The sequence below is a fragment of the Chiloscyllium plagiosum genome, unplaced genomic scaffold (genome assembly GCF_037043375.1).
Source record: "Chiloscyllium plagiosum isolate Xiang-an unplaced genomic scaffold, Cpla_swu_hap1 HiC_scaffold_31, whole genome shotgun sequence".
NCBI lineage: Eukaryota > Metazoa > Chordata > Chondrichthyes > Orectolobiformes > Hemiscylliidae > Chiloscyllium > Chiloscyllium plagiosum.
The window spans coordinates 36,385,662-36,411,721 of NW_028270169.1; the positions used below are offsets into that span (position 1 = coordinate 36,385,662).

At 39.8% G+C, this 26,060-nt stretch overlaps 1 protein-coding gene across 4 annotated transcripts in view; it reads right to left on the reverse strand.

Moving 5' to 3' along the window:
- tyw1 (tRNA-yW synthesizing protein 1 homolog (S. cerevisiae)) overlaps window positions 1-26,060 on the reverse strand; it is a 124,637-nt gene that overhangs the window by 24,765 nt on the left and 73,812 nt on the right. The window contains exon 14 of one of the 4 annotated variants that reach the window (XM_043718612.2): window positions 14,153-14,647. The exons of the other annotated variants lie outside the window; for them this stretch is intronic. Within the exon in view, the coding sequence (XP_043574547.2) occupies window positions 14,597-14,647 (51 nt within the window). The 3' untranslated portion in view covers window positions 14,153-14,596. Of the gene's footprint in view, window positions 1-14,152; window positions 14,648-26,060 lie in introns of those variants that run through there. 4 annotated transcript variants of the gene reach the window in all.

A 26,060-nucleotide genomic window follows, 5' to 3' on the forward strand; every position in this document is an offset into this window, starting at 1 on the left:
ACCAGTTTCTGGAATTTGAAATCCTTTGTGAAATTTATCACTGATGTTTCAGAGTCTACAAAAAGGTTACAGGATGATTACTTCAAAGGAAACAGAAATAACGTTTTGGGGCAGAACTCAGAAAATTAGGAAAATTAAATCTGTACAGAGAATTGTGGTGATGCTGCTGCTTTAACAAGGTTAGGTTGCCTTTGGTCTTTTTGTTCAGAAGGGTCGTAAACGCAGAAGTGCCGATGTGTTTGGTTTGGATGGGTTTTTAGGGCCAATTTGAATATAGCTAACACATACTTCCTCAGGCAAAGGCTTTCAAGTATTTAAAAAGAAACAATTACATAATGAAATAGGAGTGGCCAGTTTTCCCAGCTCAGCTTTTCTCTGGTTTGGTTTGGTTTTAGCAAACAGTCAATTTTTGAAGCTGCTGGTCAAGGAAACAGCTCCATGCTGATCCTCTCTCTCTCTCTCTCTCTCTCTGACATCTCTCCAATAAAAATCTGTGTTTGATTTTACTTTTTGTGCCAAGGGAGCATTTATAGGAATGTTGCAAATATTTGGAACAGCATCATTAAGTTGTGATAGAGTCGATTGGGTTTTCAGTAGGTTAAGTTATTCTGTGTTCTGTTCTCTCTCGTTTGTGCTTCAGTCAGTACTCCGTGAATAAACTGTGCTTTCTTTAAAACCTGAGAGGTTTTGACCAGCTGCAACACTCCTAAAATATCCACTTTGGACCTGCTTAAAGCAACGAGCAAAGTTAGGGTGTGGGCTACCTTCTTGAAATGTTTTGAGGGGGCCTGGTTTGGTTCATAACAGAGAATGTCTAAATTCAGTGAAAGCAAGAGTTAAACAATCTCCTCCTACTGTGAAATCTGTTTCTAAGTTACATGCAGTCAGTACATGTCTTAAGTTCAAAATGGAACAATCAATACTCAGTTATGATGACTACATCACTCATTCAAAAGACTGAAAATCTTGGCAAGAGCTGAGATGGGCTTTTATTTTTCCTTGCAGCTAATCAAATTAGCTAAACAAAAATAATTTTTACATATGGGCTTTTCAGTTATGTTATAACTCACAGCTGAAATTTCTATATTAAAACAGTTGTAAATTTCTCAGTGGCCAGAATATTCCATTAGACATTTCATTGATAACTTTAGGTCCAACTTTCTCAATTTTCTATATGAACTCCCCACCCACCCCTCCACTCCAAATATGTCATACCCATAGTACTTGATCTGTTCTATTCCACATTAAGTGACCTTCATATAGTTAATGTACTTTTCCCTTTGTACCCTGTTCTCCATCACATTGCATTCAAAATTCTACTCATTTTCAAGCCTGTCTTCAACTTTATGACAGGAGAAAGTGAGGTCTGCAGATGCTGGAGATCAGAGCTGGAAATGTGTTGCTGGAAAAGCGCAGCAGGTCAGGCAGCATCCAGGGAACAGGAGAAGGGCTTATGCCCGAAACGTCGATTCTCCTGTTCCCTGGATGCTGCCTGACCTGCTGCGCTTTTCCAGCAACACATTTCCAGCTTCAACTTTATGACATCCTTCTCTGCAATACTTTACAGCCATAAAGTTGACAGTACTAAAGGAACTGTGGCAGGACAATGGGTTGGGAGATTCTGCCACTGGCCTTAGGTAGTCACAATTTGTTTTGCTTCCAAGTGGTATGCCAATCTTGTAGCTCTTCCTTAATTGTACTTTGCTGGATCTTCTTTGGCTTCCCCCATCATCTTCTCCAGGCTGATGGTAAATCCTCTTCTACCATTTTTGCAGGGCATCAAGTCCAGGGATGAACAATCTGCCTTCAAGTATCAGTTGTCTGTCTTAAAATTCTACAGGCAACCTTTGACAAATCGTCTGTAGTTAATTAGCCAATCAGTAATGTTACTACTCCATGTGAAGCCTAGGATCTTATGTAGGCAGTACTGGTAAACACATCCAAGTTACACCTGACAACACCAGAAAAATAGTTTCTCACAAAATGAATGAAAGACAAATGAAATTACAGAGGATATGAGGAAGAGAAGCAGGCTATTAATCCAATCAGTCTATGATGACATTTAACAAAATCTACCACTGTAGCCCTCCTGTCGCCACTCCCTCATATGCTTATCAAGTTTTTTCTTCCTCATCTATACTAATCACTTCAACCAGTCCCTGTGGCAGCAAGCTTCACATACTCAAGACTCTGATTAAAACAAAATTTCTTCTGAATCCTCTAATGGATTTCTTGGTGACTTACCACAAACTGATGGCTTTCTTTTCTGCTCTTCCCCAAGTGTGCAAACATTTCCTCTTAATTCTCTCAATCAAAATTTTGTCATTTTTAATATTCTATTAGGTCAACCCTCAATTTCTTAAAGAGAAAAAGAGACGCAGCCTGTACATTCTTTCCTAATATACACACTCATCTCTGGTATCATCCTTATAGATCTTGATGGAATGATTGACAAAAGGTTTTGGCTTACTACTCAAACAACAACTTGTGATAGGGTAAACAGATTATCTAGCCAGAAAAAAAATGAACCAAATGACTTTGCTTAAGGAGTATCTTCCAACCACCAACCAACAGAAACGGGACTATAAATGCCATGATACTCAGGAGGAATTTGTCAATTGTTCCAACATGTTAAGATTTTCAAAGTTTCAAAACAGGTTCAAATTCACTGATTTCATTAATAATAATTTCATGTAAAGCTATGTTGCATAGAAATTAAGTATTTGTGGAGAAGGTAAAACACAAGCACATAAATTCAATTAAGTCAATCTTATAGCAAATTGATCAAAATTCTGATGCTGAAGGTGGTTCTAGAAGGCAGTTCCATAGTTTCCTTGGAGAAAGCATATTGCATTTATACCATCTGAACAACTTAGTATCTAAAGTTCCTCTACATACCATACAAAGTTTCCTAATTTGTGCATATTAAAAACATGGTGTATAAAAATATATATTTTTCAAAAAATTATACATAGGCGGAACTGAAATCACATTTTGTTCCTGTGGTTTGCCCACACATTTAAAGGAGAAAGTCACCACAAAGACTGAAAAGCAGTTAAGATTCAGCTTCAAAGCAAAATCAAAACTGTGATCTTCTTTGTTTCAACGCAGTATTTAGTTCTATTTTCATTTAATTACCGTGCTGCTTCCTACTTTGCATGAACCAAGCTCAGGTCGCTATATACTTAAACTGTCATTCTTTTTAACCTTGCTTAGAATTATGCACACTCAATGCAACAAGACAGATCCACTTTATGTGGCATTCTGCAGACACCTTTTCCAGGTATAGCATTACTACTTAAGCGGAAGTGATGAGCAAAGGCACAAAATTAAAAACTTAAGCACATGAGCAAAATTTATTCTTGGCCAAAACTTTAAACGGGTAATTGAATTTGTCAAACAAATGATAAGATTGCAAATGAAACTTACCAACTTTAAAATTAAGTAGCCCTTGTAATGCATTTTATTAAACAAAAGGTTACCCCTTAAAAACATCAATGCACAAATAAGAAGAACCAGTCAGGAGCATTTACTGGTGAATGTGAAATACCTTTCCTACATCTTGTCATCCAATAGACTATTTCAATAAATAGTTTGACTCCCATCCTGCTGAAGTAGCACCATTTCTTTCAATAGCCCTTTCCTTTCAACATATGATCCAGTGCACTGCATGGAAACAGACATTTTCCAGTACAATAATCCCTTTCAATCAATTACTGCTCACAGGTGTAGGTATCTTTACAGCCAGCAGTTATCTCAATCAATATTTGATTTTTGAATTGAATGATTTTTCATTAAGTAGGCAATTTTAATCAAGAATTTGATCAGGGTATAAATACCTCGCTGCTCAGTCAGACTGAAAAAAAACCCACTCCTGGACATTAAGTGCATCAATACAGTTCTTAACTTTATTTACAGTCAAGCTAATAAATTGCTGGGGTCAAACAGGTAGACTCATCAAGTATAATGGACATAAAACATTCCAAACTTTCAGTAAAATAATATTCAATCATAGCATTGCACTCTAAGAATGATGTGGCTCACCTCTTAATTCACAGTAATATTCTCTCATTCTAATTCATGGAAGAGTGCGAGAAAATGTTGGCCAGTATTAAATGTCAGCAAGCGGGAGATGGGTTAATGATCTTTACATCTCAAATTCAGACTAGACAAATTAACAACTGACATCAACATTTGAAGTGGTACAGGCCCTTACAATAATTATGAATTGTAAAATTTTGAAAGAGTATTGTTCAGAATAATGTATAACCAAGTTAAATTTCAATTTTGTATTTAGTGTTCAAAAGAGGAAGATATGGATAGTCATTTTTAGAGTTTCATTTGTGAGTTTGAAGCTGTGACAGGAGGCCTGTTTAATTCTTGCATTTTAGTGAATGTGTTTTCACTCAGAACGTTTTCACTCAGAGATTTAGAAATGACTGTCTAAAAGGATGGTAGAGGCAGAAGGTTTCAATGCATTTAAAAGATAGTTGGACATGCATCTGGAACCACCTCAACCTAAAAGGCTATGAACTTCTCCAAGGATGACAGAGATTCTGGATTGTTCTCTCTTGGCTGGTACAGGCACAATGTGCTTCGATTTTCTGTTCCTCACTCCTGTTACAACGTCTTGAGGCCGAAGATGATTAGCATCAAACAACCACAACCACTTTTCTTTGTGTGAGGAAAGACCCCAGAGTTTTCCCCACTTCCTACCAATTTCAATTTTAGTCAAAAGAGAAAATGCTGGAAAATCTCAGCAGGTCTGGCAGCATCTGTAAGGAGACAAAAGAGCTGACGTTTCGAGTCTAACTGACCAGCTTTGACAAAGAGCCAGTTAGACTCGAAACATCAGCTCTTTTTTCTGCTTACAGATGCTGCCAGACCTGCTGAGATTTTCCAGCATTTTCTCTTTTGGTTTCAGATTCCAGCATCCGCAGTAATTTGCTTATTCAATTTTAGTCAAACTCCTTGTTGCCACTCATTTAAGTCTACCTTGGAATATAACAGGCAATTTCTCATGCCTTACTTTGCCTTCAGAATCTAGCTACATTTTCCCCCATGCTTGGAGCAAAGCTGTAATCAGGTGTGATGCTGAGTAGCACCAGTTTCTACCATCCTAGGGTACCAGGAGACCAAGATTATATCCACTTGGCATTTCTGGCTGAAAATGGCTTCTCCGATTAGCAATAATGCAGATATTCGTTGATCCTCTTCCTCCTGTTACTTACTTATCTGGCTGCCATTATTTGTGACTTGATGTAGCAGAATTGCAGAGCTTAAATTTGATCCATTGTTCATCTCTCTCGAAAGTATGAATCTTCTGATGTTTAGTGCACCAGCACTGCTATTTTCTGGCTTCACCTGACCAGAATATTTTTGTCGCAATCCACAGTATCACAGTCCCCAATATTAATATCAGCCTCTTATTATGTTTATTTAGCTTGCATAGACTTACTTAGCAAATATAATTTAAATTCCTCAATTTAAATGCTGGGATTCAAACTCTTGTACTAGTCCACTAACATTACCAGTATATTATTGTACCTTACAGTCTTGTTTACAGGATAACGCCTGGAGTGGTTAATTCTGTTTTATTCAATCATAGAGTGTGAACATCACTGGCAGGAATCAAACCCAGGTCTCTAGAACATCATCTGGGTCTCTGGATTAATAGTCCAGCAATAACACCACACGGTTATCACCTACCTATATGTATCGATTTTATCTAAATCAATGTGTTCTACTTCCCAAGACCTGCAAATGATGAAATTTTCAGAAATCGGTCATATTTGAATAATGCTCCTTCAAGTAAAATGATAGAATGAAGGATGTCAAAATACCGGCTCCGAATTCTGACCAACAACAAACCTGGGTGGCTTGGTTGTTCAAGATGAACTGGAGGTCCAGATTGTCTCACTGCAATGGTGTTGACAGATGATTGTACCTGTGGACTATATAAGAGCATTGCTGATAACTGTAAGAAGAAGAAGTTTGCAGATGACACCAAAATTGGAGGTGCAGTGGACAGTGAAGAAGGTTACCTCAGATTACAACGGGATCTTGATCAGATGGGCCAATGGACTGAGACGTGGCAGATGGAGTTTAATTTAGATAAATGTAAGGTGCTGCATTTTGGGAAAGCAAATCTTTGCAGGACTTATACACTTAATGATAAGGGGAGTGTTGTTGAACAAAAAGACCTTGGAGTGTAGATTCATAGCTCGTTGAAAGTGGAGTCACAGGTAGATAGGATAGTGAAGAAGATGTTTAGTATGCTCTCCTTTATTGGTCAGAGTATTGAGTACAGGAGTTGGGACGTCGTGTTACGCCAGTACAGGACATTGGTTAGGTCACTGTTGGAATATTGCGTGCAATTCCGGTCTCCTTCCTATTGGAAAGATCTTGTGAAACTTGAAAGGGTTCAGAAAAGATTGACAAGGATGTTGCCAGGGTTGAAGGATGAGCTATAGGGAGAGATTGAATAGGCTGGGGCTGTTTTCCCTGGAGTGGAGGCTGAGGGGTGACCTTAGAGAGGTCTATAAAATCATGAGGGGCATAAATAGGATAAATAGACAAAGTCTTTTCCCTGGGGTTGGGGAATCCAGAACTAGAGGGCATAGGTTTAGGGTGAGAGGGGAAAGATATAAAAGAGACCTAAGGGGCAACGTTTTCACACAGAGGGTGGTACGTGTATGGAATGAGCTGCCAGACGATGTGGTGGAGGTTGGTACAATTACAACATTTAAAAGGCATCAGGATGGGTATATGAATAGAAGGGTTTGGAGGAATACGGGCTGGGTGCTGGCAGGTGGGACTAGATTGGGTTGGGATATCTGGTCAGCATGGATGAATTGGACAGACGGGTCTGTTTCCGTGCTATACAGTGCTATGACTCTAAGACTGCTCATCTTCAAGTCTCTTAGGGAAGCGTTAGGAATGTCAAGCATTGTAAACATTTATACTTTGAATTGTCTGACTAGAATGCAATTGGAAGTGATGCAGAATAGCAAATGAGCATTCTGCCTAGACACAAGGCCCACATAGAATCATAGGGATGTACAGCATGGAAACAGACCTTTCTGTCTAACTCATCCATGCCAACCAAATATCCAAACCCAATCTAGTCCCATTTGCCTGCACTTGGCCCATATCCCTCTAAACCCTTCCTATTCATGTACACATCCAGATGCCTTTTAAATGCTGTAATTGTACTAGCCTCCACCACTTCCTCTGGCAGCGCATTCGAACATGCACCACCCTATGTGAAAGAGTTGCCCCTTGGATCCTTTTATATCTTTCCCGTCTCACCCTAAACCTAGTTCTGAACTTCTCCACCCCAGGAAAAAGACCTTGTCCATTTACCCTATCCATGCCCCTCATTATTTTATAAACCTCTATAAGATCACCCCTCATGCCTCCGACACTCCAGGGAAAACAGCCCTAGCCTATTCAGCCTCTCCCGTAGCTCAAATCCTTTAATCCTGGCAACATCCTTGTAACTCTTTTCTGAACCCTTTCAACTTTCACAACATCCATCCTTGCTCTGACCAATAAAAGCAAGCATACCAAACACCTTCTTCATTAGCCTATCTACATCCGACTCTACTTTCAAGGAACTATGAACCTGCACTCCAAGGTCTCTTTGCTCAGCAACACCACACAGGACCTTACCATTAAGTGTATAAGTCCTGCTAAGATTTGCTTTTCTAAAATGCAGCACCTCACATTTATCTAAATTAAACTCCATCAGCCACTCCTCAGCCCATTGGCCCATCTGGTAAAGATCCCGTTGTAACCGGAGGTAAACTTCTTTGCTGTCCACTACACATTCAATTTTGGTGCCATCTGCAAGCTTACTAACTATACCTCCTATGTTCACATCCAAATCATTTATGTAAATGTCGAAAAACGGTGGACCCAGCACCGATCCTTGTGGCACACCACTGTTCACAGGCCTCCAGCCTGAAAAGCAATCCTCCACCACCACCCTCCGTCTTCTTCCTTCGAGCCAATTCTGTACCCAAATGGCTAGTTCTCGCTGTATTCCATGAGATCTAACTTGGCTAACCAGTCTCCCAAGAGGAACCTTGACAAATGCCTTACTCAAGTCCATACAGATCATGTCCACCACTCTGCCCTCATCATTTCTCTTAGTTAACTCTTCAAGACACTCAATCAAGTTTGTGAGACATGATCTCCCACGCTCAAAGCCATGTTGACTATCCCTAATCAGTCCTTGCCTTTCCAAATATATATAAATCCTGTCCCTCAGGATTCCCTCCGACAACTTGCCCACGACCGATGTCAGGCTCACTGGTCTATATGATTCATCTTTCTTTGGAGATGGGCTTTGGGAAAAGAAGAGTCCAAAATAAGTGCCTGTAGTTTAGTAGTCAGGGTTTCCATGAATTCTCAGACACACAAGGCAGCTTTTTACACTAATCTGAGAGTCAGAAAAGCAGCGAATAGAAAAAGCCAATCCTGAAACTGAAACCAGTTAAATACGGATTCTGTTGGTCACTGCATAAGATGTAAGTGGAAACTCTCACTCAAATTTATGAGCTTATGCTCATATTTGAAGATGGCTGAAAGGTTTATTTAATTTCGGTTAGAGGGCGGAGGGTAGGAGGTAAAAGTCAAGATTAGAGTGGTGCTGGAAAAGCACAGCAGGTCAGACAGCATCTGAAGAAGAAAAGGAAAAAGGAAGCTAGTTGTCAGGAATCCAGAATAATCTTGGACTGGCTCCTGGAGACTAAAATGTGCACTGAAAGGACAGTATGAAATCTAAGCATAGTGGGCAGTAAAAGGGAGAATTGCTTTTCTGGATTTTAGAGGACAAATTGCGTGGGAAATAGCATTTAGTCAATGTAATTTTTAGTTTTATAGAAAAAATCTGAAACCTTGAAATTTTGTTATGCAATCATTATAGACCACGACATGGTAGCAAACTAGGCATTCGGCCAATTGAGTCTGCTCAACCCCATTCTACCACTTTCTCTCCATAACCCTTGATCCTCTTGACAATCAAGTATTAAATATACTCAATCGTCTGGCCTCCACAGCCTTCTGTGGCAATGAATTCCATAGATTTGCCACTCCCTTGCTAATAAAGTGTCTCCTGATCTCCATTCTTGTGGAAGGAAATTTGACAAGACTTGACACAAATTATGTGGAAGCCATTTTGTCACAAAGCAATCCTTGTTTTGCAATGATTTGGAGATGCCAGTGTTGGACTGGGTGTACAAAGTTAAAAATCACACAACACCAGGTTATAGTCCAACAGGTTTAATTGGAAGCACACTAGCTTTTGGAGCGTCGTTCCTTCATCAGGTGGTAGTGGAGGGCTCAATCCTAACACACAGAATTTATAGCAAAGATTTACAGTGTGAGGTGACTGAATTATACATTGAAAAGTTGATTGTCTGTTAAGCCTTTCACCTGTAGAACACTGTGATAGTTTCATTTCTTTCATGTGTAAATAACAAAACCTTTTTTTAAAAAAAGTTGCATTCTCGGGTTCGCTGTTAACAATCATGACCACTATCGACACCACTAACCGTCGGCCTAAAGTGGAGAGGATCTCCAAGAAGATCGCACATATCAACACGGACGTCAAGTTTCTACAGGAATGCAGGCAAGCAGGAAAGATCCCAAAAGGATTACGGATCACGAACCCACTTAAGTCGACCTACAACACAGACTATGCAGAGAGACTTTGCCACCGTACCTCTCGTAAACTCCTCAATCATCTCATGCACCAACTCTACAGCAGGCACCACAATCTTGAAATTCAGATGGAGTCCACACTCTCAGCCTGCACTCAGGATGCATCAGTACAATTACGTGACATTGCTAAACAGACAAGGCGACAAAACTACACCACGTACATGCACACCAAGAACAAAAAACTGGAGAAACTTTGCATTCTCACCAGTAATAGCAAAGCCCACCCTGGAACCACAGTAGACAACATTATCACTGCGGGGAAGTCTATTATCAACTTATCGGACCACACCCTTCAACCGGAAGAGATTGAAGTCCTGAGTAGGGGTCTCAACTTCTGCCCCACCACCAAAATGGACCCGTTGGTTCTGACAGCAGACACGGAGAGTTCATCAGACGAATGAAACTCCAGGAATTCTTTCAAGGTATCAGCAGTTATCCCAATGAGCCCACTGATGAACTGGAACAGTCATCACAGGAATCTGTAGAGGAGCGACCAAAGAAGGTGTCAACATGGACCCCACCGGAGGGCCGCTGCCCTGGGCTTGACATGTATGATCAAACCGTCAGGAAATATATAAATGCCAGATTCATCAGCCGTACCCACAAGGTAGAGCAAAATATCATCTGTTCACAACGCAATGCCATCCAGGCTCTCAAAACCAATCACAATATTGTCATCAAACCACCAGATAAAGGAGGAGCCATTGTCATTCAGAATAGAACAGATTACTGCAAGGAAGTGTACCGACAACTGAACAACCAGGAACACTACAGGCAACTACCAGCTGATCCGACCAAAGAACACACCCGTGAATTAAACACACTGATCAGAACTTGAATCCAGTCCTTCAGAGTTCCTTAGTGCCCTCATCCCATGTACTTCTCGTGTAGTGCCCTCAACCCATGTACTTCTCGTGTAGGTGACTTCTACTACCTTCCAAAGGTACACAAAGCCAACGCACCAGGACGTCCCATTGTGTCGGGCAATGGGACCCTATGTGAGAATCTCTCCGACTATGTGGAAGGCATCTTGAAACCTATTGTACAGGGGATCTCCAACCTCTGTCGCGACACTATGGATTTCTCATCCACTTAATCCTTGATCACAACGTCTTAACCTTTGACAACCAGTTCTTCATCCAGACACACGGAACAGCTATGGGGACCAAATTTGCACCCCAATACGCCAACATTTTTCTGCACAGGTTCGAACAAGACTTCTTCTCTATGCAGGATCTCCAACCAACATTATACACCAGGTACATTGACGACATTTTCTTCCTCTGGACCCATGGCGAGGAGTCACTGATAAAACTACACAGTGACATCAACAAGTTTCATCCCACCATCAAACTCACCATGATCTACTCTCGACTATCTGTCTCATTCTTGGACACATGCATCTCCATCAAGGATGGACAGCTCAGCACCACACTCTACCGCAAACCCACAGACAACCTCACAATGCTACACTTCTCTAGCTTCCACCCAAAACATATTAAAACAGCCATCCCCTATGGACAAGCCCGACACGTACACCGGATCTGCTCAGATGAGGAGGAATGTGACAGACACCTGGAAGTACTCAGGGATGCCCTCACAAGAACGGGGTACAATGCCCAACTGATCGACCGCCAGTTCCGATGTGCCAAGAAACCGTAATGACCTCCTCAGGACTCAGACACGTGCTGCAACCGACAGGATACCCTTCGTTGTTCAGTATTTCCCAGGAGCTGAAAAATTACGCCATGTTATTCATGACCTGCAACACATTATCAATGAGGATAAGCACCTCACCAAGACCTTCCCCACACTTCCACTACTTGCCTTTAAACAACCGCCAAACCACAAACAGATCGTTGTGCGTAGCAAGCTGCCCGGCTCTCAGGACAACTCCATACAACCGTCACGGTAGACGCTGCAAGACGTGTCAGAGTGTGGACATCGATACCACCATTTCGCGTGGGGACACCTCCCACCTTGTATATGGCAGGTACTCATGTGACTCAGCCAACGTTGTCTATCTTATACATTGCAGGCAAGGATGCCCTGAAGCATGATACATTGGGGAAACCGAGCAAAGGCTACAACAACGGATGAATGGGCACCTCACAACAATCAACAGACAGGAGGGTTCCCTCCCAGTTGGGGAGCACTTCAGCGGTCCAGGACATTCGGCCTCGGACCTTCGGGTGACCATCCTCCAAGGCGGACTTCGGGACAGGCAGCAGAGGCTGATAGCTAAGTTCGGTACCCATAGGGAGGGCCTCAACCGGGACCTTGGGTTTATGTCACATTACAGGTGACCACCATTGCACTATACACACACACCCACTCCCACACTCACACATGCACCCCCTCACAGACTTAAGACACTCTGCACTCACTATACACACACACTTTCTCACACTCACAAACCCCAACCCAGACAGACACACACACAGACAAAGACCCACATACATTTGTGGGGTGAACTTGTACTTGCAGGGTTACATTTTACTTTGCTCAAAAACTGCATGCATTCGTGTAAAACTCCGTTATCTCACTTTTTAGATTAGAATCAATCTAAACATCATGGAATAGACAGAGAACACAGGGGCCAACACCTTCAACATATTGTCTAGCTGATGAAGGAGCGTCGCTCCGAAAGCTACTGTGCTTCCAATTAAACCTGTTGGACTATAACCTGGTGTTGTGTGATTTTTAACTTTGTTTTGTGAGAATGTGGATCTTGTTAGAGTGGGTGCTAATGCAAGTATATAAGTTAGCTCACTGAGCTGGAAGGTTTGTTTTCAGACATTTTATCACCATGACTAGGTAATATCATAAGTGAGAGTCTCAGGTGAAGTACTGGTGCTATGTCCCGCTTCTCCATTTATAGGTCTTGGTTTCTTAAGGTGGGTGATGTCATTTCCGGTTCTTTTTTGCCAAGGGAAAGTAGATAGGATCTAAATCAATGTGTTTATTGATGGAGCTCTGGTTAGAATGCCATGCCTCTAAGAATTGATGTGTGTGTTGTCCCTGTCAAAGTGGTGTCCTTCTTTGTCTGTATGTATGGAAACTAGAGATAGTTTTGATTTAGATCCCATCTAAATCTAGATGTTACCTAGTCATAGTGACAAAACATTTGAAAACAAACCTTCCAGCTCAACAAACTAACTGACATATTTATCAACCTGAGCAACAAATCTTCTCAAAAATCACTGGATGCTAATATGTGTTACAACTAACTAATATTGGTTATTTTATCTTGGAGGGAGTTTTGGTTTATATTTGTTTCTGATATGACCCCAGAATAAAGATTTCTAAATGTTAAGCTCAGAGGTCCAGTTTGTCATCTTTAAAGGGATTTGTCTGTGATACATGGGCAGTGGTGCATTCATAACTTACCTAGGAATTAAAAGTAAATCATGGAAGTGCTATCCATTACAATCTAGAACTGTAGACCTTTCATTACTTTGATTTGACAGAGGAAACTAATGTAGATTTACTCAAATACAACGTATGCAAGAAAGAAAACTGGGGAATGACAAGCAATATTTAAAGTGCAAAAGCAACAGAAGTGCCTGAAGGTCATACCTTGGATCAGGACGGAGATGCAGTGGGGTTGATTGTGGATAAAACATGAAAAATATTTTAAACTTAATTGAGTGTGAGAGACAAGGAAGAAACAACAGATTCTCAATGCTTCAGCAGCCTAATAATAACACTACTGCAATCAAGTTTTGTTTGAATTTTTTTTTGACCAAATGAAAATATCGCATAAGCAGTAACTTTGTTACAGTTAAACACAGGCTCAATAAAAAGAGCTAAATGTAATTAAGAACATCTGCTGTCCCCCACATGGTGATGTGCTGATTACGGTACTACTGAATAAGCTACTATAATATGGCCTCAATACTCATTGCATGTTCTAGATATATTAAATTTATTTTAACTAATTAGTTTTTAAATTATCCTCTTATAAAAGAGTTCTAACTTGCTTCCAAATTACTACAGCCCTCCTGGTGATTAATCTATGCAAGACTACATTCCACAACTGTCTTTTTGTAAAGTATCTGCTTAATGCAATACATTACATCCCTTTTGAGTGCTTAATATGTCGCTGCATATTTGAAGATGGTGGACCATCGTATTCCTAGGCTCTGAACTGCACTCGCAGTCACTTTTTGCAGAGATCTACATTGCCTGGCATTTGTCTGATCGAATGTTACTTGCTACTTGTCAACCCAACCTGGATATTTTCCAGAACTTGTTGGATTTGACCCTGGATTGCTTCAGTACCTGAGGAATAATGAATGTTGCTGCAGATGGTGCAACTATAGTCCACTATAAAGGAAAACATCTAAAAATCAGACACAAAAGAAAACAAAAAACATTGTAACAGCACTGTTAATGATACAAAGTTTAGGGAGAAAGAGAGATTGAAACAGTTATAGAACAAAAGATTACACTGGTTCATACAAGTTCAATGGTAAAGTATTCAACAGAATAGCAAAGTTTTAATCAGAGGTTAAGAGTATTCAAAATTTCCACCATGCTCCCCTTCAGTATTTTTTAGGCAAACTTAAATCATAATAGCTCATTACTAAAATAAAGCAAAGAACCATGGATGCTGAAAATCTGAAACAAAAACAGAAGTTGCTGCAGAAAATCAGGAAGTCTGGCAGCACTTGAAACAGAAATGTTTTAATTCCAGTGATCCTTCGTCATAAGTTTCATAAATACTTCAGACCATTTTGTTTAGCTTATGTCAAGAGTATCGTCCTAGGCCTAACCATATTCAGCTGTCTCATCAATGACCTTCCTCCATCATAAGATCAGAACTGGAGATGCTTCTTGATGACTGCACCATGTTCAGCACCATTCATGACTCCTCAGGTACTGATGCAGTCCATAGTCTCAAATCCAACAAGTTCTGAAAAATAATCAGGCTTGAGTTGACGAGTAGCAAGCAACATTTGACCAGACAATGTAGATCTCTGCATAAAGTGGCTACAAATACAATTCAGAGCCTAGGAATACTGTGGTGAATAACTCACCTCCTGACTCTCCAAGGCCGGTTCACTATCGACAAGGCACAAGCCAGGAAGTATGATAGAATAATCCCCACTTACCTGAGTAGGTGCAACTTCAACAACATTCAAGAAGCTTGACACCATCCAGCACAAAGCAGCCCTTTTGACTAGTACTACATCCACAAGCATCCAGTTCCTCCACCACCAATGCTTGATACCTGCAGTGCACTATTTGTAAGATGTACTGTAGAAATTCACTAAAGATCCTCACACAGCACCTTTCAAATTAATGATCACTTCCACCTGGAAGGACAAGGGCAGCAGATACATGGAATAACCATCACCTGCAAATCCTCTCCAAGTCACTCACTATCCTAACTTGGAAATATATTGTTGTTTCTTCACTCTTGTTGGATCAAAATCCTGGAATTCCTTGCTGAAGGGCATTGTGGGTCAACCTACAGCACAGGGACTGCAGCAGTCCAAGTAGTCAGCTCACTACCACCTTCCCAAGGGCAACTGTGGATTGGCAATAAATGCTTACCAGCCAGTGATGCCCACAGATGGGGAAGTCCAGAACTAGAGGGCATAGGGTTAGGGTGAGAGGGGAAAGATTTAAAAGGCTCCCAAGGAGCAACTTTTTCACACACAGGGTGGTGCATGTATGGAATGCACTGCCAGAGGAAGTGGTGGAGGCTGGTACAATTACAGCATTTAAAAGGCATCTGGATGGGTATATGAATAGGAAGGGTTTAGAGGAATATGGGCCGAGAGCTGGCAAACGGGACTAGATTAATTTAGGAAAGTTGGTCTACATGGACTAGTTGGTCCGAAGGGTCTGTTTCCATGCTGTACATCTCTATGACTATGAACGAATGAAAAAAAAAACATACATTTTGGGCAACACACAACTCCGGGAAGCAAAACACTATAGATAAAACCAGAAAATTCTGAAAATATTCAGTAGGTCAAGTAGCATTTGAGGTCCAAGAAAGATTGATGACCTACCATCAGAACCTGACCTTATCAACTGTGTATGTATGTTCAGAGGAACCTCAATTATCCAAATTTTGGATTATTCGAAGATGATTTCAAGATCCCGCCAAAACGTTATGTCAACGAGGTAAGTGTATTTGACTTACCTGTACTGAAGAATATGCGAAAATGCTGGCAAAAAAAACATAGAAACACAAGCAGCTCAAGCATCAGCGACTGGATTTCTTTATAGTAAGGGCTGTTACACAGCCCTTTGCAAATATAAGTGTTTTACATTACTGCACAGATATTCCCATCACTTTACTAGGCCGTTCATTTCAAACAAAAAAAGGCCAAGAACGAAAATGCATGTGTAAGGCAGTCCTTCCATTTTCTATCACAAGACTGTGTTCCGGTAAACTGACAAATGCAGTTGCAATCGTAGAAGCTGGTCGGGACCTTGTTTAATGCTATCTTCACCACTCCTTGCCAAATGGTAGCTACCACTGCCTTTTTCTCATGTTATCATTGCTTTGTTTTGTTCATCACGTGAAATGTGTCCTCTTGCACTCAATATATTAAAATTATAGATTTAAATAAATTCGCCAGTACAGCACAGCTATAGATCAGCATGGATTCCGTTTAAGGTAAAATCAATTATTGGAATAATAAATTATCCAAACAAAACAGTGCCCGCCCATCTTGTTCAGATAATTGAGGTTCCTCTGTACATATTTAGATATGTATATTGAAAACAGGATTGAATGAACCTAGTCCATGTTCACATTTCATATCTTTTCAGTTTTAAGTTATATGCACGAATAGATCAAGTGGCCCCGGAAGAAAATGAGAAGGCATTAGATGGGGTGCAATCTGCCAACATATCCATCAAAAACCAAAGGTTTGAAACTTTTTAACTGATGACAAACATTAGTCAGACAGCTCTGTATCCACTAGATTTGTCATTCAAATTTGAGAACTAAAAAGCTGTTATCTGACCTTTTCTGCAACTGCAAAACTGAATTTTTCAAAATGACATTCTTTGTCCCTCTACATTTTGGCGAACGTGATGAGCACCTTGTGAGCAACACATCAATATTCAGGGGAAAATAATGTTTGAACTACTAAAGACTTCTATTTCATTTAAAAAAGAACCTGACATTTTTCACCATTTAAGACTAAAGTACATTTCTTTAATGCTGCGCTCAACATTTTTTTAAAAAAAAGTCTATTGAATTGAAAATCCAAGATAAATTATCCACAAGTTATGAGTGCAGTACAATGTTGACATTTTTCATTCGGCTCAGTCAGGAACATAAAACCTGACTGACCACATTAACATCAGCAGAATTTGGAAGCAGGGGGTGGTGGAAAGAGGTCTTAAATAGTGACTTTGGAGTCTGCAGTGGTGCTGTCTATTTGTATTGGCAGATATGCAGAATTTATCCTCAATATTAACATATGATATGAATTTATCAATGGGAGATAGGATATCATAAGAAAATGATTTAGATTCTGTACATTTTTCAAGAAAAAATGTCTCCATTTTCTCAACATTACTGCCATACCTATGTGTTCAAAACTGAAACAGATTACTGAACTACAAGGGAGTCAAGGGTTATAATAAACAGACTGGAAAGTGCAGTCGAGGTCAAGGTTAGATTTATCATGATCTCACTGAGTGGTGGTGAAGATTCAAGGGGCTATTTGCCCTACACTTCCACGGGATTTCTTAAAATCCTTTATTTTCTGTCCTCCAAATTGTCTGCCCTACTTTCCTGAAGGACTTGTTCATCCTGGTATCATATATAATCAGTTAATATCATTCCTACCTCCAGACACCAAAAATCCAGGCTGATAGTCCAATGCAGCTCTGAGGGAGTGTTTCACTGGCAGAAGTGCTCTCTTTAAGATGAGTTGTCTAACTGAAACTGCATTTACCCTGTAAGCGGATGCAAGATTCGATGGCATCAAATCAAACAGCTGGGCAGTTAGCTCTGTTTTCCTGATTAAAATTTATTTCTCAACATCTTTAAAATCAGCTATTTGATCATTTTTGTCAGAATAACGATAATGATCTAATAATTAATTTATAGGGATGGTCTAACTGTAAGTTAAAAACAATGACTGTAGATGCTGGAAATCAGATTTTGGATTAGTGGTGCTGGAAGGGCTTTTGCCCGAAACGTCGATTTCGAAGCTCCTTGGATGCTGCCTGAACTGCTGTGCTCTAACTGTAAGTTAGTTAATTTAAAATAGTAAAATATTTTGGGCCAGATTTTCTGGGAAGTCATTACCACTCCAGCCTTTTTGTTTAATGAAAGAAGGGAGTTTTACATTTCTCAGAGGACACTGCACCCAAGGATCCTCAGAAATGTGGATTCTTACTCCTATTCTGACAGTTCTTTCGCAGCACGGAATGATTGGAGGAAAGCAAACTATGGTCCTCTTTAACCCCAGTCAATTGCTGTATTCTGAAACTTAAAGGTCTTGACCAACACTTCAGCATTGACTGTCAAAGGCAAGGTTAGGTAAATATGATGTTAGGGCGCTGGGAATGTAGGGTATTAGATGAGTAAGAGTGCCACCTGGATAGGGTTCAGATAAATGCAGTTCTGGTTGGGGAGGGAATATGGGACACTGGGCATGTTGGCAGAGGATAGGCATTCGGGTGCAAAGTTGAACTCCTGTTAGGGTGGGAAAGGGTGACAGCTTGGTATACGGAGGAAGGGAATAGAGTGGCAAGAGGGCAGGGAAATGATACAGTATTTAGGTTAGGCTGGAATAGGCGGAATCAGGTCCAGCAGAAAGTGGGGAGGAATGGATATTGAGCACAGGGGGTGGGGGGGCAGCCTGGCAGAAGACAGGACATGGATTGAGTGAGGTCATGTAGGGAGAGAATGACTGCTCAGATACAGTAGGTGACGGTTTCATCAGTCAGGTCAGACCTGGGAGGTGGTAATGGTTTATGAGCATTGGGAAGAGGAAGGCTGCATTTATTTCTAAAAGAAATGTCTTGGGTGATTTGCAACTCCTTGTCATGTGCACTGTGCAGCCCCACTTTTTTCTGCAGCAGCACTGCATGGAGTTCAAAATGACATTTCTGAAGCTACTAAGCTCAGCTTGATGTGTTTTACATGCGAGATGTTGCTCCATATCTTCCTGCAATCCAGCAATCTTTCCGTTGGAGTTATGATACAGAGTCTTTGGAGCATCGCTCCACTTTATTTCTTGATTAATCTTTGAAAGCTAAGGAGAGGTATCCCCTAAAGATTTCATCATCTGAGAGATGATATTCTCGAGTAACCTCATTGTTCAACCTTTCCCATGGAATTTCATTTTTCTTTCGACAGCAGAATACAGCATTTAGCACTACCAATTGATTAAGGGGGAAATGAGGACTCAGTGGTTACATGTAGCACGGTGGCTCAGCAGTTAGCACTGTTGCCTCACTGCTCCAGGGACCTGGATTTAATTCCAATCTCAAGTGACTGTGAAACTCCACACAGACATTCTCCCTGTGTCTGCATGAGTTTCCTCTGGGCACTCAATTTTCCTCCCACAGTCCAAAGACATGCAGGTTAGATGGATTGGTCATGCTAAATTGCGCAGTGTCCAGAGATGTGCAGGGTAGGTGGATTAGCCATGGGGAATGCAGGGTTACAGGGATAAAGGAGAGGGTGTGTGTCTGGATAAGGATGCTCTTCAGAGGGTTAGTACAGACTCAACGGGCTGAATGGCCTGCTTCCACACTATAGGATTTCTAAGATTCTATGAATTCAGAAAATAGTGAAGCGTTCCAGTCTTCTTTCACATGTAGTTCAAGTGTTTCTTGAATGGTCTGCTGTAATTTTTGTTGTTGTTCTGACAGCTGACTGATTCCATGATTATGACTGGTGTAACGACATGGCATGCTGGTATACTTGCAATTGTTGGTCTAACAGTCTCTATAATGTACAACATATGTGGCATTCTGGCAGCTTGACTGTGCTTGCACTCCAGCAATGTTGATTCTGCACATGAGATTGCTGAGCTGCTGTATGCTACAAGTTTTACATTTGCACATTTTGTCTTGGATTCCAAAGTCTGCACATGTTTTTTTTGCAATTCATTGGGGTGGTATTTGGCATTTACCCCTCTATCTTAGCCAATAATGAAGTCATCGATTTTGAGGACAGATAGTTTAACTTGTTGCAAACATTTTTGACAGTATCATGACAGAGGTTTTTCTTGAGATTGACTGTGTGAAACACATATTCACCAATCTGCCTCAACCTATACATATCAGATTCTGATTTGTGGATTACTTCATTTATAAGCCTCTAGCAGGATTTCAGATGGGGTTACTGTCATTTGAAGGTATTTCTCCTGTGTGCTCTCTGTTTGTGTTAAAGCTCAGCTCTTTGTAGCCGCATCAGCCTTTGATCTACTGCCCTGTCAAAGGCTTTTTTTCTGCACGTCCCCTGAAAAATGACTGAAAGCTGGGTATTTTCTTGGTGCAGAAGACCACACCTTCCACATGTCTTGTCATGACAGGATGGTCTCATAACTGCATCAACTGCTGAGTTTGTACTTAGGACTTGTAAGTTTCATCAGCCTGTGAGGATGGCTTCATAATTAGCCCCATAATTTAAAAGCTCTTCGGTGCCATAGATTTGTCCAGCAAATCTTTCTGGAAAGTGTCCATGGGGGTGGATGTGATCGCAACTCTCCAAGTGAAATGTTACATAATAAACTTTTTCTCTACATCTACTCACAAAGTGTTCTATGGATTCTATAGGCTTCTATCAAAATGACATGAATTCTTGGGATGAACATGGAAGTTTAATCAAACTGCAATTTGGTCATATCTTTTGGGAATACTTTATGTTTTCAGTTGTTAATACTGGCACAAAGTCTGTAATAGACCTTTGCGCCAAGTGTCAAGCAAATATTAATGGTTTGTTTTCTTGTATCTGGAAACTATAGGTCTGAACATTGTTTAAATACATTAAATTCTATTAAGAGATCTGCAGTGTCCCAATTTAGGATATTTGTGGACATTCTGACAACATGCCTTTGACTTCCCTCCCTTGCTCTCGATCTGGCACAAATCTTGATCATGCGTCTTTCTCAAGTGAGTTGAACTAACCTCTTGATAGAGATTTCCCAGCAAGCTGCAGTTTCAACACACTCAGATGCTGAAATAAAGGCAAAAAGGTTTGTCTCATAGACTTTAGCACGATTTAAGGCTGTTAATCACTGTTTCAGCTGTGGAATAACTTGCTTACTGACTGTTCAAGCATAATGAGCCTCCTCAGCATGAAGATTTCTACTGCAGTTCACCATGTTAATAATCGAATAATAAATTGCTCATCAGGGTTTAAACTCCATTAGTTTATTTAAAACCAGAAAAGTTATTAATAAAGTTGTTAAGCATATATTAGAGCAAACTGACTTACTAACATTTCCTTGACTTAGAAGTTATTTGATACTTAGGCAGGGTAAACAGAAGAAATGATTGATATAAGCAAATGTGAAACTAAATAAACAGTTTCATATCCATTTCTTTAGGGATAAACATTCAGTTTCACTTAACAGAGGGTAAAGCAATAGATAGAAACTTCCAGGCGTGTAGATAATTGACCACTGTTCTCATACTTATAAAATAGTCTGAAATTTTGTCTGATACACCTCTAAAATAGCTCAGATCAAAACATAAATTGTTTTGCTTATCCAGCTTCAAAATTAGCCTGGAGAGTATGGGATTCAGTCAAATTGATTGATTTGGACATTTTCTCAGGACAAAGGAGCTTTGTCAAACTGTGAATCATATTATGTATGGTTACAGTATTAGCAGGCATGCAGCAGCAAGATGATGTGTGAGCATCTGCTCATTAGTCCCTACCATTGTGCCATTAATCATGGATGACTGGCAGGTTTAACTTTAGAGACTTTCCAACACAAGTTTAGAGAACACATTCATCATTTTTCCTGCAGATATAAACTACATAACATCAAATCATGAAATCTTCTTCAACAGTTACAATCCACGTGCTGTCAATATCCCCATAACATGAGATCAACTTTGGGTTTCCAAACAATAGGAATTATGTTATGTAATTCAATGAGGGCTGATCTTATTTTTATTGTACAGTATTTAAATCTTGAACTCTTATTATGGTTTACTATTGCTCTCTGTTAGATAGAAATAAGCCTTTTAATTTAGTCAATATGTTGATGCCATGCTTATTTCCACCTCTTGAAAGTGGTGGGAAAAAGTGCTGAACATCCCACACAATACAGCACTCAAAAGAGTATTTGCTAATCCTAGGCTTGCTGTCTCACTTGAGATGTGCTAGAAACTTGTGACTGCTGGGGAATTGCATTTTTAGAAAGAGCACAAGACCAAGGTGTTTAGTAACACATGTTGACAAAACATGCTGAATTTTACCAACCCAAGATCACACTCCCGAACAAAAGGAGGAAAGGAATAGAAGAAAGTCACGTGAAAGTTTTTCTTTATAAATAGTTATAATAACTTGTGCTTATAATACTATCAGAATGCCTCGAAGTATTCTTCGCAACAAAATATGATTATCCTACTTTATCCTTAACCAGTAACCAGGCAAAATTTTCAAAATGAGAAGGTTATGAAAGTGGTTACTTCCTAGTTTATTCTTTTTTCAACTCCTAAATTAATTCTCCAAAGATAATGGATAAAGGGGCATCATGAAAAAAAGCATCTACGCATGCATTGCACCAAGTACATCTCATGCATGACGGTCAAGAATATATATATATATTTAAAATATTAATGCAAGAAATAATGCAATTGACTCAGAGACATGTTGTTGAAGCTGAGAAATTGTAGCAATTAGAACCAGGTTGATCTCGTTGACTACAAGCTCATTGATTGGGATTGTTAATCTGGGGCAATCAGGAAAGCCCTGGCTGACTAACATAACCAAGAGATGAGAATCTCCTCAGTTCTGTGTAGGACTCCAAGCTGGCTAGCCATAGCCAGTCCACTGCGCACAAGTAAATAAAGGGTGATTTAGTGACAGGGTACCAACCTGTGTGCAGTTATTTCAGAAGTTTATAACAAAAATGGAGGAAATAAATGTGTGCAAATAAGTGGCACGGAAATATCTACAGATTTTTACAACAAGGTGTCAGCCTTGAGTTAATTGTGGCATTTGCCTTGCAGTCAGACTTTTGTGGGTTTAAGTTCTACGCAGTAAAGCAGATATTACTGGATGGCTTCATTTTAGTAAGAAGCGAGTGCTGCATTCGGAGATGTGGCCTTTCAGATGATACTTTAAGCATGGTTCCATTCACTTTCTCACTTCGACATAATGAATCTCAAGACACTATTTAAGTGCAGAGATGTTTTGCTGTGTAAAAGCCAACACTTACCTGTTAAGCTTCACCACTAAAACACCATCTGGTCATTTTGTTCATTTCAATATTGCGCTTCCATTCAGTACCATGCAATTCAAGACCATAATGTTAGAATAGCCTGAAAGAAAATCTTCTTCAAACATCTTCGCTCCAATTTGAAGAAAAGCTCAACTACTCAAGTTTCCACTTTTCCATTATCCTCATCTGTGATAACATCCTAGTGAATTTTCTCTCAATTTTTCCACTTTGTTTCCTCTTGTAAGAAAGAGCCTAAAATTGCAATTCATATCCAATTCTAATTTAACTATTGTCTTATACAATTTTTTTAAAAAAACATTTGAAGCTATGGCTCTTTAATATTCAGGTATGGTACTGAGAGTTGAACCTGAACAAAATGTTTCAGTGATAGAGGTTGGGTATTACTAATGAAGCTGTAAAAGAAAGGTGCTAAGTGGCAATTGGGAGATCAATTGACTAAACCCAGAAGTGAATAAGGAACAAATTTCTTTCAGCAATGCCACGCCTTATTTCAAGAATGCTGCGATAGAGCTGAAAATTAGTACATCACAAAAATTGTGGAAGCACTGTTAGCTGGGCAAGATGATCAAGGTTAAGATGGTAGAATTACAGATGACTTGGAAGGAAGAAAAGAATCACTATTTGCTGGAAGACCATATTAATAGTAAATGATATTTTTGCTGGCACTGATAACAAGCAATTAAGGTTAAATTAGATTAGATTACTTATAGTGTGGAAACAGGCCCTTCGGTCCAACAAGTCCGCACCGACCCGCCGAAGCGCAACCCACCCATACCCCTACATTTACCCCTTTAACCTAACACTACGGGCAATTTAGCATGACCTGACCTGCACATCTTTGGACTGTGGGAGGAAACCGGAGCACCCGGAGGAAACCCACGCAGACACTGGGAGAATGTGCAAACTCCACACAGTCAGTCGCCTGAGTCGGGAATTGAACCCGGGTCTCTGGCGCTGTGAGGCAGCAGTGCTAACCACTGTGCCACCGTGCCGCCCACTATGGGTAATGGCATATTAATTGGTATCAAGATACACAAAGGAGGAAACATTGGACTTGGACAAGTGACTAATATAGTCAAGAAAATTGCTGCACAAGAACAGTCTGGTCCTTCTGGTTTCTGTTTGACCAGCTTGGTTTGAATCTACAGTATTAACAACTTGGATATGTCTCTGACGCAGATTATAAATTTCTGAGGACCAAACACGGAATTTTGTGTCACATCAATGACAATCTGCCAACCTGAAAATGACCCATATATTACTTTGCCCAGTTTTCTGAATATTTTGAATAATAAACATCATTAATCACAGTCTTCATTATTCACAGCTTGGCAACAGGTGATATATTGCATGAAACCTAAATCAGTGTGAAGAATCAATTGCTTTAAACTGTTTTATAATCCTCTTTAAATACCACTCATTAAACCATGAAGATTTGTTTTATCTAATGCAGTAATAAAATGCACTAACACACAATGAAAAATAGGATTAACCATAAAACAGAATTCTGAATTTCAACCTGTTGTCATTACACAATGAAATATTACCAGGTTTAAACTAGACAATACAGATCAGCATGAAGTTCTTCCAAAGTCTGCTGTTTAGATTTGCTCACAGCAAGGCTAGGTTGAGCATGAAACTCTTCATCTCTTTACCATTTTCATAACTGCACTATCAAACATTAGTCATGTAAAATTCTTTAAAAGCAATTTGTCATGGTTCTTTTGCCTGGATATCAACTATATAGCTGATTAACTGAATAGTGAAACATTAACATTATTTATCATATACAATTTCAAACAGTGCTAATATAAATGGCTTAGATAAAGAATTTATTGCCATTTGTTAAAATATACCTTAATCCAGGTTGTCTAAGGTATACCATTGACTTTATATCCACATTGCATACTGTAAAAACTGCAGAACAAGGTTAATTTCCTAGTATGATTTGTGTTCAAGACACATTGTACAACCCTCAAGTTGAATTGAATTATTTTATGGGGTAGTTTAAGGTATTAGAGTCAAACATCAATCACAAGTTACAAACTGCAGTTAGTATGACAAAAGTTCAGAAGATTTCAAAAGAGTTCATGTATTAATAGTTCAGTTTCGAAAGGGACTTACAATAACAGTTTATATTTAATAACAGGAAAAGAACAGCATGGCGATGAACATAAAACCTGTGCAAAAATCATTAAAACTTGAGGAGAACTGATGACAGTAGTACACCAACAATATAACATGGAGCTACCCAGTGGAAGGGTGGCTGTACAAGAAGCTCTTATTTTATCATGAGATTGCTATGAACATTTCCACTTCAGCTGCACTCTTTAATCCTGCCTGTCACTCATTCTTTGTTCTTGCCTCTGATCCCTACGCTATTGATTTCTCACTGTATATCCTTTAAAATGTCCCATTTAAAATATCCAATCAGCCCTTGAATTACTAGCTTCCACTTGCTTCACTGTCACTTATCACATTCTTAACTTCCATCCATTTGACCCTCATTTTCCTGATGGCAGCTGGTAAGAGATAACCAGTCTCTCCTTCCTCAACCTTTATTCCTGATTTCTCTCTCCTCTCCACCTCCATTTTCTTCAAAAAACTTGATTTTCTTCAAAGGTCAAAAATATCTAATTTAGTAGAGAGTTGTCCCTGTTTCACTGGTTTCAGCAATTAAAATATTGACATTTGCTTTCAGAAAAAGTCACAACTAGTGCCTTTCTGCATCTTAATTCTAATAGGAAGATACAAGGTCATAAGGAGTAGGTGCCGAGTAGGCCACTCAGCCGCTTAATATTCTTTATAATAAATTAATCTTTATTCTACATTGGACAGGCAGTGGGAAGAGCAATAGGAATAGATGCCCAATATTGTCAGCAAAAGATATGAATCGTTCTCCTGTGGGTTTCATTT